Source organism: Labeo rohita, unplaced genomic scaffold (genome assembly GCF_022985175.1).
Source record: "Labeo rohita strain BAU-BD-2019 unplaced genomic scaffold, IGBB_LRoh.1.0 scaffold_52, whole genome shotgun sequence".
NCBI classification, from domain to species: domain Eukaryota; kingdom Metazoa; phylum Chordata; class Actinopteri; order Cypriniformes; family Cyprinidae; genus Labeo; species Labeo rohita.
The window spans coordinates 151,124-166,004 of NW_026129441.1; the positions used below are offsets into that span (position 1 = coordinate 151,124).

Sequence of the window (14,881 nt, forward strand, 5' to 3'; positions counted from 1 at the left end):
TAGTGGGTAAATTTGACCCGTGCTGGCGCTTATAGGTATAAATGCCCCGTTTTTTGATCTAGTTTTAGCTAAACAGTTTTTAACACTAGGGGATTGTAAATCATACAATTTTAGTAAAAGTCAATGACTGGGAGACTTGAATGTTTTATTAAAAACCTGGTATGTACATTTGAAATATACCCACGGGTAAAATTTACCCTGTGGTGGTTCTAGTGTTAAATTAATAAATAGTGTTGATACAAATATGTCAGCTGAAGTAACGTTTGCATTATATCTATAATATAATACTTGTTCATATCAATTCAATATACAAAATGTAAATAAAATAATAGATAAATAAATAATAGGATTTTGTCTATATACTGATTAAAACATGAAACTCTCTGAAAATATTTTAAAATGTATTCTGACAGCTTCTTTCACTTAATAAAAGAGATCCCATAATTTAATACAGCTTTACTGTAGTTACCATATATTTTATGAAATGCTGTGAATAATGTCATATTTTATAATGTCAGAAAGTCATTTCAGTCTTGTGAAGAATCGATTATATTCATGATACAAACATCAATTAAAATCTGATTGTAACGTGGACGCTGAGGCAGAAGTTGAATCCATATGCGGAAGTTTATTAGAAACAGCAGCAAACATAAACGTTAAAACAGGCAGAGGGTCAATAACCAAATAAAGCAGTCCAAGAATGCAACAGTCCAAGGGATAATCCGTGACGCAAGCGTGAGAAACCAGGCAAAGAGTCCAAACCTATAAATCAGTCCAATCAGGCAAAATAATCCGACAAGGGTAATCTGTAAACTCGAAATCCAGAGACAAAGCAAGACAGCAACAGGTAATCAGACAGAGTATATACAAACACTTGGTAAGGCAGGTGAAACTGGCAATACTTCACGAAGTATAGAGCACATGGTATTTAAATAGTCCCAAACAGGAAGTGATGGTAGAAGCAGCAGAGGGAGCGTGCAGGCAGTACTAGGGTGAGGGCTCCCTCTGCTGGCTTGGCGTTACACTGATCTTAACTTGATTTGTTATTGTTTTATTATTTCTGTACAAAAACAATAGAGAGAAATTAATTACATGCTCTTAATAAATCATGATTGTAACATTTTTACATTTTGACAGTAATAAAACATGATTGATGAGACACAACAATAAAAAACACAAATATACACACACTGATGTTACTGTCTATATGAGGATTTCTGACACATTTATTCTGTTATTTGAGTGACAGAAGTTGAGCTGCAGTATTAATGTCATGAAGACACTCAATAACATCTCACTCTTACTGATTTATCATGCAGCTTAAAGCATTATGGGTAGAATCTCTCATCAGTCTATTCTGATTCATCAAAACAGTTTCACTGATGATCCAGACCAAACACTATACCCAGGATAGAGCAGCTGAGTGAATGTGGTCTGGACTGTGAGGATGAGACTCATTGTGTCAGAGACGCTGTAGAAGGACAGAGTTCCTGCACTCTCATCCACATACACTCCTACTCTATAGATATCATCACCATACACTCCTACTCTACTGATGATGGGCTTCACAGGGAGATCAGTCTCTATGTTATTGTGTCTGAAAGAGTAACTGGAGCGAGAGCAGATCAAACTCCAGGACTGATCATTAGATCCAAACCAACACTCAACACCATCTCCCTTCCTGCTGATGCTCTTATATGACACTGATATAAACACATCTCCACTCCACTCAATCTCCCAGTAACAGCGTCCACACACACTCTCTTTACACAACACCTGAGGACACACATCAAATCTGTCTGGATGATCAGGATACAACTGATTCTTGTCCACACGTGTCACCTTTCTGTTCTCCTCAGACAGACTGAGTTGTTTGTTTGCTGTGTTTGGATCCAGTGTGAGAAAACAGGCATCTGAACACAAGAACAGACACATTTATAACACAACAACAATCACTACAGCTGTGTGTGTGTGTGTGTGTGTGTGTGAGTACTTGTTCTTGCTGCATTGTGGGGACCAAAACTATAGAAGTCTATGGAAAGTCCCCACAATTCACAAAAACAAACGTGTGTGTGTGGGTGTGGTTTTTTTAGACATACATTTCTTCAGTCCTGCTGTAATCCTGGATTCTCCTCCATGATCCACACTAGAAAACACACACAGACACATTAAGTCAGTCAACAAACTGTTGCTATGCAGTTGACAAGGTACTTGGGGTGGTTGTATGATTCTCAGGGGGGGGGCTAACGGAGGGAGGGAGGGGGGGACGTATAAAATACGTCGTCACATTTTAATTGTAAGGATTATTGCTGCTTTCCTTACACACCAGTGCATTTAAGAAACTCACAAACATCAGCATGCAGGCTATTTAACAAATGTCCATTTTGCTAGTGATTAATTTAAATGTCTGAAACATTATTTTTATGTGGTTGGAAACACTGAATTGGGATATAGACTAAAAGCACTGAGCGCATCCATCTGGCTCAGTGCCAGACAAGGCTCAAAAGCATGTTTAAATTTAGCAGTAAAAGTTTAAATACACCTGTGATCATCCACATCTAATGGTTAAAATCGTCAATTTTTGGGGGGGTTAGAGTGGGTCAAATTGAATCTGAGCACCAATCGGAGAGGTACCCCTTGGCTGAAATCGGATTCAGTTTAGCTTTTTGCGTTTAAAATCGAATTCCGGGGGTGAAGTAGTCAGTCCTTCAGATCACTGCAGGGGGCCTGTGTGGTCCACTGCTGTGGAAGTGATACAGAAACAGCTGCATCAATACCCTTATCATCATGTAGTACATTATCATATGTATCAAACACAGTAGTTACATAAATTGTTGTGAAATAATAATACAATTTAAATTAACTCAAAAGTATGAATGAAAAGAATATGAATGAAAGAAAGAATTAAATATAAGTTTATATTGCAATAATTTCATATTTAATCTTCAAATGAATGTACAAACAAAATATAGATGGTATATTTTTAGTGTTTGTTTAATAGCATCAAGAAAAGGCCAGTATCACTGATACCAATACTACTGATATCTCTAGGAATTATTTCCCTAATATTTAAGCATAAACTATAGCCATTCAACATTATGTATGGAAAGCACTCTATTTCTCTCGATCTCCCTCCCTTACAGATGCACACAGAAACATAAACTTCATCAGTACGGTTTAGCAACTTAAAAGCTACGACATTTTTCACAAGCGAGGTGACAAAGGCACTTTACAGCACTTAATCTCTTTCTCTCTCTCTAATAACTTTGTTATTAGCTGCATAAGTCTGCTATCAACAGCTCAGACCTGTTACTAGGTCTAAAATGAAGTTTTGGAATTAGCAATGGAGGCAATAAATGAGATGCGTGAGAAGTTAATCCTACTCACAGTAGTGTTTTAATTACAAAAAAATGGATGAAAGCCTTGAAATATATTGTCACGGGGTGAAGAAACACACGACAAGGCTGGCTTGGTGAAATTGTCCCCGGAGGGTGGGTTTTATTTACAATAAAGGAAAAATAACAGGTGAAGCCGGTGAGAAGTGCTTGGCTGTGATCCTCGGTGCTCAACTCCAGTCAGTGGGTGTCCAAACGTGCTCCAAACGAAACATGGGCTGTCGGTCACTTGCTGCTGTCTGGGGGAACAGAGAGAAATATTTTACACAAGTGATGCATACGGCTCGAGACCGGAGTCCGTCTCATGCTCAGCGTGCGCTCTCTTTATAGCAGCCTGTTGATTAGATTCAGCTGTGACCAGACAACCCGCAGTGAGGACGTGCAGGTGAATTGTGTTTGTTACCAGGGCGACGCTGATGAGTCCGGAGGTATCTGTCACACTTTTTGACAGTGGCGTACTTTCTCTCAGCTGGGGACAGCTTTCTGCTGATGTAGATTACCGGATGCTCCTCACCCTCCTGGATTTGGAACAGGATGGCTGCTAATCCTGTATCGGAGGCATCCGTCTGCAGCAGGAAGGGGCAGCTGAAATCCGGGGCGCGGACGTGGGTGAGGACGTGAGTGCCGTCTTGATCTGGGTGAACGCTTCTTCAGCTGGGGTTGTCCAGCAGACTTTCTCCGGCTGCCCCTTCCTTGTCAGGTCTGTCAGAGGGGCGGCTAAAGAGGATAAGTTGGGGATAAAACCCCGCCAACCCCAAAAAGGCTCATACCTGGGACTTTGGGGCCTGGGAGCGTTGTGAATGGCTTAAATTTTCTTCTCTTGAGGGCAGATGAGGCCGTGTCCAACCTGAAAGCCCAGGTACTTCACCTCGGAGAATGCTAGATGGCATTTGCGGGGGTTGGCGGTGAGTCCAGCCCGCCGGAGCTCCGAGAGCACCCTCCGCAGACGAACCAGATGTTCCTCCCATGCCTCGGAGTGGACCACCACGATGTCCATCATCCGTTGGAACGTTGCGGGGGCCCCGTGGAGGCCGAAGGGGAGAGTCCGGTACTGCCAGTGGCCACTGGGGGTAGAAAAAGCAGTTTTTGGTTTAGCAGTTTCGGAAAGGGGTACCTGCCAGTAGCCTTTGGTAAGATCTTGCGTCGCGATGTACCGGGTTCTCCCCAGGCGGTCCAGCAGCCCGTCAACCCGAGGCATGGGGTAGCCGTCAAACTCGGAGACTTCATTCAGGCGGCGGAAGTCATTGCAGAAGCGGAGGGTGCCGTCCGGCTTAGGTACTATTACAATGGGGCTGGACCAGGGACTCCGGGATGGTTCAATTACCCCCAACTTCAGCATTTGTTGGACTTCCTCCTCAATAGCCTGCCGACGAGCCTCCGGGACTCGGTAGGGCCGTTGCCTAACGATGACTCCAGGAGGGGTTCGGATATCGTGTTGGACAACGTTGGTCTGCCCGGGTTGTGAGGAGAACATATCCGTGAACTGACTGACCAGGTGCTGCAGCTCCGTCTTCTGGGCAGCCGAGAGATGTGGGTTGACGTCGACAACTACGGGTTCAGTGAGACTAAGGGCGGCGAGCTGGTCCCGAGTCCCCACCCACTTCTTTAGAAGGTTTATATGATATAGCTGCTCCGTCTGCCTTTTCCCAGGCTGTCTTACACGGTACGTGACAGGACCGAGTTTTTCCAGTACTGTGTATGGTCCCTGCCAGGAGGCTAGGAATTTACAGGCCGAGCTGGGGACCAGGACCATAACGCGGTCTCCCGGCTGGAATTCCCGTGGTTGGTCTGCCCAGTTATAGTGGCGTTGCTGTGCTTGTTGGGCTTTGCAGAGATGTTCCCGGACTAATCGCATCACTCGATCTATCCGTTCCCTCATCTGGCAGACGTGCTCAATTACCGTGCGATGAGGGGCAGGCTGCTGCTCCCAAGCTTCCTTGGCCACGTCTAGGAGCCCTCGCGGTTGACGGCCGAACAGGAGCTCGAAGGGGGTGAAACCAGTTGAGGCCTGGGGTACCTTGCGGATGCCGAAGAGCACGTAGGGGATCATGAGATCCCAGTCCCGTCTATCATCCGCCGCCACACGTCTGAGCATCTGCTTAAGGGTCTGATTAAATCTTTCCACAAGGCCGTCCGTTTGAGGGTGGTAGATTGTAGTCCTCGACTGTTTCACCCTCAGCAGCCTGAAGAGGTCTGCCATCAGCCGGGACATGAATGATTGCGGATGCGTTGCGTGGTATTGGCTGCTCCCAGATGACCTGCCATGGGGTGTGCGTGGGCTAGTTCCAGGACGGTCTCAGTTTTCGCCCACGGCACTACCAGTAACTTCTTCTCCTCCCCCCTCCACTGGGCGACACAATACAGCAGGCCGTTTCTCAACGACAAAGTGCAGGAGAGGATGGGGCCGGGGGAGGACGTCTTTTCCATCCATGACGCGTACTTGCGACCAGCAGTGTTTGAGGAGGTCGTCCTCCCGTTGTTCCTTGGCAAACGAGCCCCCTCCCGCAGCCTGTTGGTACACATAAAAAAAAAAAGGTTAGTATTTTGGGAGGGGGACTCACCATCTCTCCCGCTGTCAGAGGCAAGGAGGGCTGGTCGGCGGTGGGGTCCCTGCGATCTTCTTCGCTTTCGCCGGTTCCCTCCGGAGCTGACAGGCTGGGTGGTGACCGTAAGGAGTCTTTCAAACGGGCCAATCTCTTCCGAGCAGTACAGCCACAGGTAGATCTTTTACCAGACCGGCTTCTACGGGCCAGGTGCCCTGGGATGACGAAATGGTCACTCTACGCGCCTGCACTTGGCGGGTGTCCCCGTGCACGCAGGTAATTTGTAGGGCACTTTTGTGGCCGCTATGTGGGGGACACAACCGTGTCTGAATGAGGGTGACCGTACTGCCCGAGTCCAGCATTCACGTCAGCTTCTGGAGCTCCTACGGGTACCCGTTGATGGACAATGCAGCCTGCCAGCCAAGCCCGCGGGGGTGTGATGAGTTCCGCGCTGGGCATGGGCTCATCCCGCGGGGAGGGAAACGGCGGCCTGCTGATCGGTCGCGAGGTGCCCTCCTGGACCACCCTCCGGGGAAATGCCGGCGCTCGATCTCCTGCCTCGCGGTGATGGACGGCATCCGCCAGCTCGATCGCCTCCACAAGCTCCAGCGTGCTGGTAGGGTTCCTCATCCCCACCGCTTGTCGGTGGGATCGGGGTAGGGCGCGGAGGAGGCGATTGACGACCACCCACTCAGCTACCTGGGCCGCGGTGGGATTCCCCTCTAGCAACCAATGCTGGGCGATGCGGCTGAGTTCGACGGCTTGGGCACGGGCTGGCACGCGGAGCTTATATTCTCATTAAAAAGAATTGTTGTGCGGCACAAATGGGAGAGAGACCGAGTCTCGCCAGGATTTCAGGTTTGACTTCCTCGTAATTATCGGCAACCGTTAGTGGAAGTGCTTCTCCCGTGAGGAGCGGTGCCAGTGCCAATGCCCAGTCTTCCAACGGCCATCCCTCACGCGTGGCAGTGTTTTCAAAAACCTGCAGAAATGCTTCCACATCGTTATTGGCCGTCATTTTCGGTAACAGGCGAGTAGCTTGAGCACGGGGGTCAGGTAACGGCACGCGTTGGGCGGCGGAGATGCGGATGGCCGCGATTTCATCCTCCGTCCGACCCTGGCGGGTGGCCAGATGTTCGACAATCTGCTGCTGGCGGATGCTTACTTCAGCGAGGCGTTGTAGCATTTCTTCCATGGCTGAATTGCATTTGTTACCAGGGCGACGCTGATGAGTCCGGAGGTATCTGTCACACTATGATCTGATCTACTGTATGTCTTGAGGTGTGGTAACTGTAGTGTAAGTGGAATAATTGACTCCAGATCATTGAATTATTAGAAAAATAATGCACAGGTGTGTATTATTTTTCTAATAATTCAACAGCCCGGAGTCAAATATTCCTTACATAATTGAGAGCTATCAATTTGAACATTTATTAGACTTTAAAAAATAACAACTTAATTTAATTTAATTTAATTCTAATTTAAATGAACTTAAAACAATCTTCACCTAAACCCATTAAAACGTCATATTTGGCCCTTCAGCAAGTAGGAAATATACAGAACTTGAATAAAGTTAACAAATACTAAATCCTATAATTAAATATAGATGAATCCTTAAAGCTATACAAGTTATTGATTTCCTTTCTTTTGTTCTTTGATTAGTAGACATCACAGCAGCAGGGTTATTAGATTATTTTGGCTGCTATTTTTTTTTAAGAGCTGCTGCTGAACATGACTTAACTGATAATATAACTACCACTGCATGCTTGTAGTTTCTTTTGCGTTTTGATATGAAATGACACAGGCAATTGAAAAGCACTCACTACCAACAGTATAATGGCTGATAGAACAGAAAATTTATTGTTTAACTGACATGTGGCCTGACAACATCTTATCTGACTGCAGTTCACTTTTGTTCTTCTGAAGCTCCTCAACACCTGTACCCAGGGCCTAAAACTAACTTTTTCATACACCTGCCAATGGCCGGTGATGTGATAAAAGTTAACGGGCAATTTTTTTTTTTTTTTTTTTTTTGTTACTGGCCATAAAACGCTTTTGCGTTTTTAATTTGTCCTGCTACTGGTGTCTCAATGAAATGCATTTTACCTCAAGCTATTATTTCTTATTTTTAGGCTTTTAGGAAATATATAACAACTTTTAATTTAAGTAAGTTTGAAACAATCTTCACATAAACTATAAATTGCATATGCATAAACTATACAGATTAATATTTATTCAAGCTACAAGTTAATCAGCAAATAGAGCAGTCCAGTGATGATTTCTCTTTTTCTTTTGTTCTTTGATTTACATCAGTGACAGGCTTCAGCAGGTTAGGTTTCGCTTTAAAAGCAGCACGGTACTTAAAACCTGATGCACATGACACGGATCTGCCACATATCTGATTTTCTCCTTTTCTCTTTACTGTCATTTAATACTTTAAAACTCATTTAAGAATACGCTTACGAGGTAACTGACCAAAATTGCACATTTTGACATAATTGTCTGTTTGTAACGCCACACCAGCAGAGAGAGCCCTCACCCTTGACTGACTGTTGCTGCTCCCTCTGCTGCTTCGTTGGTAACTTCCTGTTTGGTGGCCATAAAAGGAGGCCATTTTCAAACAGGAAGCTGCAAAGTATTGTTTTTCTCTAGCGGACTCTACCAAGAGTTTCCCTGTTTCCATTGCCTTGTTTTTTGTGATTTTGCCATGGTTTTGTTTTGTTCCATTGTCTTTATTTTCTGCCATAGTTTTGCCCCGTTCCTTGCCATTGTTTTTGCCCTGTTTCATAGCCTTGTTTATTTGACACTTTGGACTGCTCTCTTTGGTTTTGGACTTACTTTATTGGATTTACGCTCTCGCCTTGCCCAGGATATTATTGTTTGTTTGGTTATCGACCCTGCCTGTCTGACTACGATCTGTAAATAAAGCTCGCACTTGGATCTTATACGCTTCCTACGAGTCCTCCTTACAGAATACTTCGCCACCCAAAGATCCAGCCGCATTCAAGAACACAGATCACCATGGATGCAGCATCATGCCTCTTCCACGTCCACCAAGGTAACCGGCCCATTGAGAAGTATGTCACTGATTTTTGTGAACTGTGCCATTTGGTCACTTTCAACGATGTAACGCTTAAGGACATTTTTCAGCATGGATTAGATGAACCTATTTGTTCCTGCCTACTTGGAGGAAAGATTCACTGGTCACTGGAGCAATATATTGACTTTGCCTTGCTTTTAAGTGGCTCTGCAGTTACTGTCGGGATTGCGGATGAAGAGGTCTGCAATCCTACAGTACCTATCACCCCAGATCATTTTCACACCCCAACCTTCATGTCCGGTATTGTCACCATCATGCCAGAGCCCCCTCATGCCAAGCCAAGGTCTGCTAAAGTCAAGTCTGCCAAGCCAAAGCCTGCTCAAGTCATGTCTACCAAGTCAAAGCCTGCACTCGTCACATCTACCAAGTCACAGTTTGCTCACGCCATGCCTGCCGCTCCAGGGCCTGCTCACGCCATGCCTGCCGCTCCAGAGTCTGCACCTGTCATGGCCGCCCGTCCAGAGCCTGCACCTGTCATGGCTGCCCTCCCACAACCAGCTCACAAGATGGCCGCCATCCCAGAGCCAGTCCACAAGATGACCGCCATCCCAGAGCCAGTCCACAGGATGACCGCCATCCCCAAGCCTGTTCACAAGATGGTTGCCCTGTCTGAGTCCCTGGCCAAGATGGCTGCCATGCCTGAGCCTCATTAAGCCAAAATTATCTCATCCGCATCTCATCCCATCATCTCTGCCACACCCAAGGTAAATCAAGTGATGCCTGATCCTCCGGTGTCAAGTCAAGTCAAGATACAGCTGTTCTCCGTGAGTCGAGCCAAGACACAGCTGTCCTCCATGAGCCAAGCCAAGATACAGCTGTTTTCCATGAGTCAAGCCAAGATACAGCTGTTGTTCTCCATGAGTCAAGCCAAGTCACAGCTGTTCCCCACGAGTCAAGCCAAATCACAACTGTGCCCCACGAGTCAAGCCATGTTGTTCCTGAGTCAAGTCACGTTACGGCTGTGTTTCCTGAGTCAAGTCAAGTTGCAGCTGTATTCCCTGAGTCAAGTCAAGTTTCCAAGTCAAGTTGCAGCTGCATTTCCTGAGTCAAGTCAAGTTTCCAAGTCAAGTTACAGCTGCGTTTCCTGAGTCAAGTTTCCAAGTGAATTTAAGTTGCAGCTGCGTCCCCTGAGTCAAGTCAAGTCAAGTTGCAGCTGTGTTTCCTGAGTCCAGTCAAGCTACAGCTGTTGTTCCAGCGTCAAGTCAAGTTAAAGCTGTGTTTCCTGTATCAAGTCAGGTCAGAGCTGCTCTTCAGAAGTCCAATCAAGTTACAGCTATTGCTCCTGTGTCAAGTAAAGCTATAGCTGTAGCCCTCAAGTCAAGCAAAGTCACAACCTTGGTTCCTGAGTCAAGCCGTTGTTCCAGAGTCAAGTCACATTACAGCTGTCGTCCATGAGCCAAGCCAAGCAACAGTTGATCTTCATGAGCCAAGACAAGTTACAGCAGATCTTCATGAGCCAAGTCAAGTTGCTGCTGTTATTCCTAAGTCAAGTTGCTGCTGTTATTCCTGAGCCAAGTCAAGCCACAGCTGACCTTCATGAGCCATGTCAAGCTACAGCTGACCTTCATGAGCCAAGTCAAGCCACAGCTGACCTTCATGAGCTAAGTCAAGCCACAGCTGACCTTCATGATCCGAGTCAAGCCACAGCTGACCTTCATGAACCGAGTCAATGCGCAGCTGATCTCCCTGAGCCAAGTCAAGTCGCAACTGTTCTTCACGAGTCAAGTCAGGTCACGGCAGGCCTCCCTGAGTCAAGTCAGGTCACGGCAGGCCTCCCTGAGTCAAGTCAAGTCATGACAGACCTCCATGAATCAAGTCAAGAAACGGCTGTCCTACCAGAACCTCACCAGGTCCCCTCTGACCTTCCTAAGCCACCTCACGTCTCAGCTGACCACCAAGAGCCTCATCATGTTTCAGCTGAACTCCCAGAGCTGACGCTCCCAAGCCACGCAGAGCCCACGCTCCCAATCCACACAGAGCCCACGCTCCCAAGCCACGCAGAACCCACATTCCCAAGCCACAAGTCCACAGCATCCACACCCTCAAGGCCAACAGACATCCCACTATCTACTGCGCTGCCGGTAATGGTCGTTGTCATTTTCAGTGTGTGGGCTGCACACTGTGCTCCAGAGGCCTCGTCTGTCCACGAATGTGCTCCAGAGGCATGGTCTATTTACGAGTCTGCCCCAGAGGCCTCATCTGTCCACGAGTTTGCCCCAGAGGCCTCGTCTGTCCACGAGTCTGCTCCAGAGGCCTTGACTGTCCATGAGTTCACGCCTATACCTCCAGAGGTGTCAGCGTACGCTGTAAAACCTCCTAAGGAGGTGGCGTCCTTGTATGAACTCACTGCCACGTCTGCCCAAGAATCTGCGCCCATGCCTCCAGAGGTGTCAGCAGCTGCTGTAGATCCTCCTATGGGGGCGGTGTTCTCCCATGAACTCTGCCTGTCATGTCATAGCCACGAAGGCCTATCATGAACTCTCTTCCCGCAATGTCACGATCAAGAAGGCCAATAATTAACTCTCTGCCTGTCATGCCACGGCCAAGGAAATTGTTCATGAACATACCACTCTGCTATGGATGTCAATCATTTCACTGTGGATATCACTGCTCCTGTCTACTCTGCCTGCCCTGCAATGGCTCCCTGTTCTGCCTGCTCTGCCTGCCTCGCCATGGTTCCATGTTCTGCCTGCTCTGCCTGCCTCGCCATGGCTCCCTGTTCTGCCTGCCCCGCCATGGCTGCCTGCTCTCCCTGCTCCAAGGTTCCACTGTCTGCCATTGCTCCACAGCCCCCTCCAGTGTTTCACGGTCTGCTACTGCTCCACGGCCCAGGTTCCACTGTCTGCCATTGCTCCACGGCCCAGGCCCTCCAGTGTTCCACTGTCTGCCATTACTCCATGGCCCAGGTCCTCCAAGGTTCCACTGTCTGCTATTGCTCCACGGCCCAGGACCTCCAGTGTTCCACTGTCTGCCACAGCTCCACGGCCCAGGTCCTCCAATGCTTCACTGTCTGCCACTGCTCCATGGCCCAGGTTCTCCAGTGCTTCACTGTCTGCCACTGCTCCATGGTCCAGGTCCTCCAGTGCTTCACTGTCTGTCCCCCCGCTCCACGATCCAGGCCCACCTCCTCAACATGGACCTGGCCCTCCGTCCCACTCCGTTTTGCCTGTTTTCCTATCCTCCTGGACTGTTGTTGTTTTGCCCCCGTTCCTTGCCATTGTTTTTGCCCTGTTTCATAGCCTTGTTTATTTGACACTTTGGATGGCTCTCTTTGGTTTTGGACTCTGCCTGTTTATTGGATTTATGCTCTCGCCTTGCCTAGGATATTATTGTTTGTTTGGTTATCAACCCTGCCGGTCTGACTACGATCTGTAAATAAAGCTTGCACTTGGATCTTATACGCTTCCTACGAGTCCTCCTTACACTGTTTTTGTCTGTTAAATATTTTTAAAATGTTAAACTTAAAAAAATAATTGTTAAATATATATATACAGTCCTGTGCAGAAGTCTTAGGTCACTAGTATTTTCATCAGCTAAAAAAATTGTTTTATGTCAGTTATTTCTTTATTATCTTATTTCAATCTTTTATCTTGATTAATTGTAATAATCTGTTGAGATTTTTGTTTGTCAAATACAACAGCCAGTGCTGTACACATGCTTAGGAGGAGAGTTTAAGTGGCCAAAGACTCTTCAAAGATCACAGCTGAAGAACTGCAGAGATTAGTTGAATCTAAAAAAAATTATCAAATAGCCCCTACATCATCACATATTGTTTAGGGTTTCAAGAAAAATCCTGCTTGCTCATCCAAAATTAAACTCCAGCATGTTCAGTTGTCAGACACGACTGGAACTTTAAATGGGACTGGCTTCTATGGTCAGATGAAACTTAAAAAAGAGCTTTGTAGCAGCTAACCCACCAGATGGGTTTGGTGCAAACATTGATATAAGTACCCCATGCCCATGGTTAAATATACTGCTGAATCTTTAATGTTGTGGGTCTATTTTTCTTCTGCCGGAGTTCCTGAACATCTTGTTCAGATGCATGGCATCATGGTTTCTATCAAATACCAACAGATAAAAAATGTAAACCTTACTGCCTCTGTTAGAAATCTTATAATGGGTCATGGTTGGATCTTTCATTAGGACAATGATCCAAAACAAACATTAAAATCAGCACAAAAATGTGTCACTGAGCTCAAAATGAAGCTTTTGTCTCAGTTCCCTGACCTGAACCGTAGAATATCAGCGAGGTGAACTGAAAAAAAGAAGCACCAACATGGAGCTGGGAATCTAAGGGATCTGGATTTATTCTGCATGAATTATGCACCATTATGTCTCTGATCTCTTTGCAACAATTGGGTGCCAATAATTGTAGCCAACATGAACTAGAGATAAACATTTATTTCATATTGAGTTTTCCGACCCAGTTTCTTTTGTTTTACTTCAATAAAAGGTTAGAATTTAGTGCATTTTTTTTAATGAAAGATCAAAAGGATAAACAATGCATATTTATTTCCACAGCTGCCTTTGCTCATATTTACCAAGGGTGGCAATATTAGTGGAGGGCACAGTACTTTGTGATGCGATCTGGGAAAACCTGTTCGATGTTGTGCTGGGACGTTTTCAGGAAAATCAAAAAATAGGTCTAATGTCAATTTTTTTTTATCCTAATTAAGGTTTCATTAAATTATAAATCTGTCATCTCTAAAAATATCTTGGTGAAATTCACTTGTTTAGTGCATAAAAATAGTGATTTATTGCAGCAAGCAGAAATGACTGTCTTTCTCTTATTTTAAGAACATGCTGTGGAGGTAAACCACTTAACATATTTAATACAGGTGTATCATTCAAATTCTCTCCCAGTCCTGTGTAAAACACGGCACGCAAAGTTTTTTATATATTTATTTTTAATACCGTGAGATGGCAGAGCGCAACAACGCAGTCTGAGGTACTGCAGCTACTCACTTAACCGATTTTACTCGTCTCAATCTGCTCAATCTTGGTGATGTCAGTGCCCTAAACAATATTATAATGGACTATTTCACATCCAGAGAAGAAGGATCAGAATATGAAGTTGCCAAGCTGCGAAACATGTTACCTGTTTCTGATGCAGAAAAGCTAGTTCATGCATTCATGACCTCTAGACTGGACTATTGTAATGCACTACTAGGGTGGTTGTCCTGCATCTTCAATAAACAAGCTACAGATAGTCCAAAATGCAGCTGCTAGAGTCCTTACCAGGTCAAGAAAATATGATCATATTACCCCAATTTTAAAGTCTCTGCACTGGATACCTATTAGGTTCCGCATCAGCTACAAAATAGCACTTCTTACCTATAAGGCACTTAACGGTTTAGCTCCTGCGTACCTAACTAGTCTTGTACCACGCTACAATCCATCACGCTCCCTAAGGTCACAAAACTCTGGACTGTTGATAATACCTAGGATAGCAAAGTCCACTAAAGGAGGTAGAGCTTTTTCACATTTGGCACCCAAACTCTGGAACAGCCTTCCTAATAACATTCGGGGTTCAGACACACTCTCTCTGTTTAAATCTAGATTAAAGACACATCTTTTTAGCCAAGCATTCAAATAATGCATCTCATAAACTTTTCCTGCAGCTATATCTGATCAAATGTTCATTATTAATTTTTCAGCTCTGATTTAACAAACCTTCCCTTTCTTAGTTTGAACAGCAGCTACGCTAATTAAAGTTCCTATTTGTTCTCTGTTTTTGCCATGGGATTGACATCCCATGGTAACTAGGAATTCACAAACTCCAGTGTGGATCCAGAACACTTAAGAAGAGATGATGCCAACCCCACAGAGGACTTCAGATGATG

The 14,881-nt window shown here is 45.6% G+C and overlaps 1 protein-coding gene across 1 annotated transcript in view; it reads right to left on the reverse strand.

Moving 5' to 3' along the window:
* LOC127160995 (NACHT, LRR and PYD domains-containing protein 12) overlaps window positions 1-14,881 on the reverse strand; it is a 120,819-nt gene that overhangs the window by 84,184 nt on the left and 21,754 nt on the right. The window contains exons 8-9 of the mRNA XM_051103644.1: window positions 2,100-2,146; window positions 1,777-1,913 (exon numbers count right to left, since the gene is read on the reverse strand). Of these exons, the coding sequence (XP_050959601.1) occupies window positions 1,777-1,913; window positions 2,100-2,146 (184 nt within the window). The remainder of the gene's footprint in view (window positions 1-1,776; window positions 1,914-2,099; window positions 2,147-14,881) is intronic.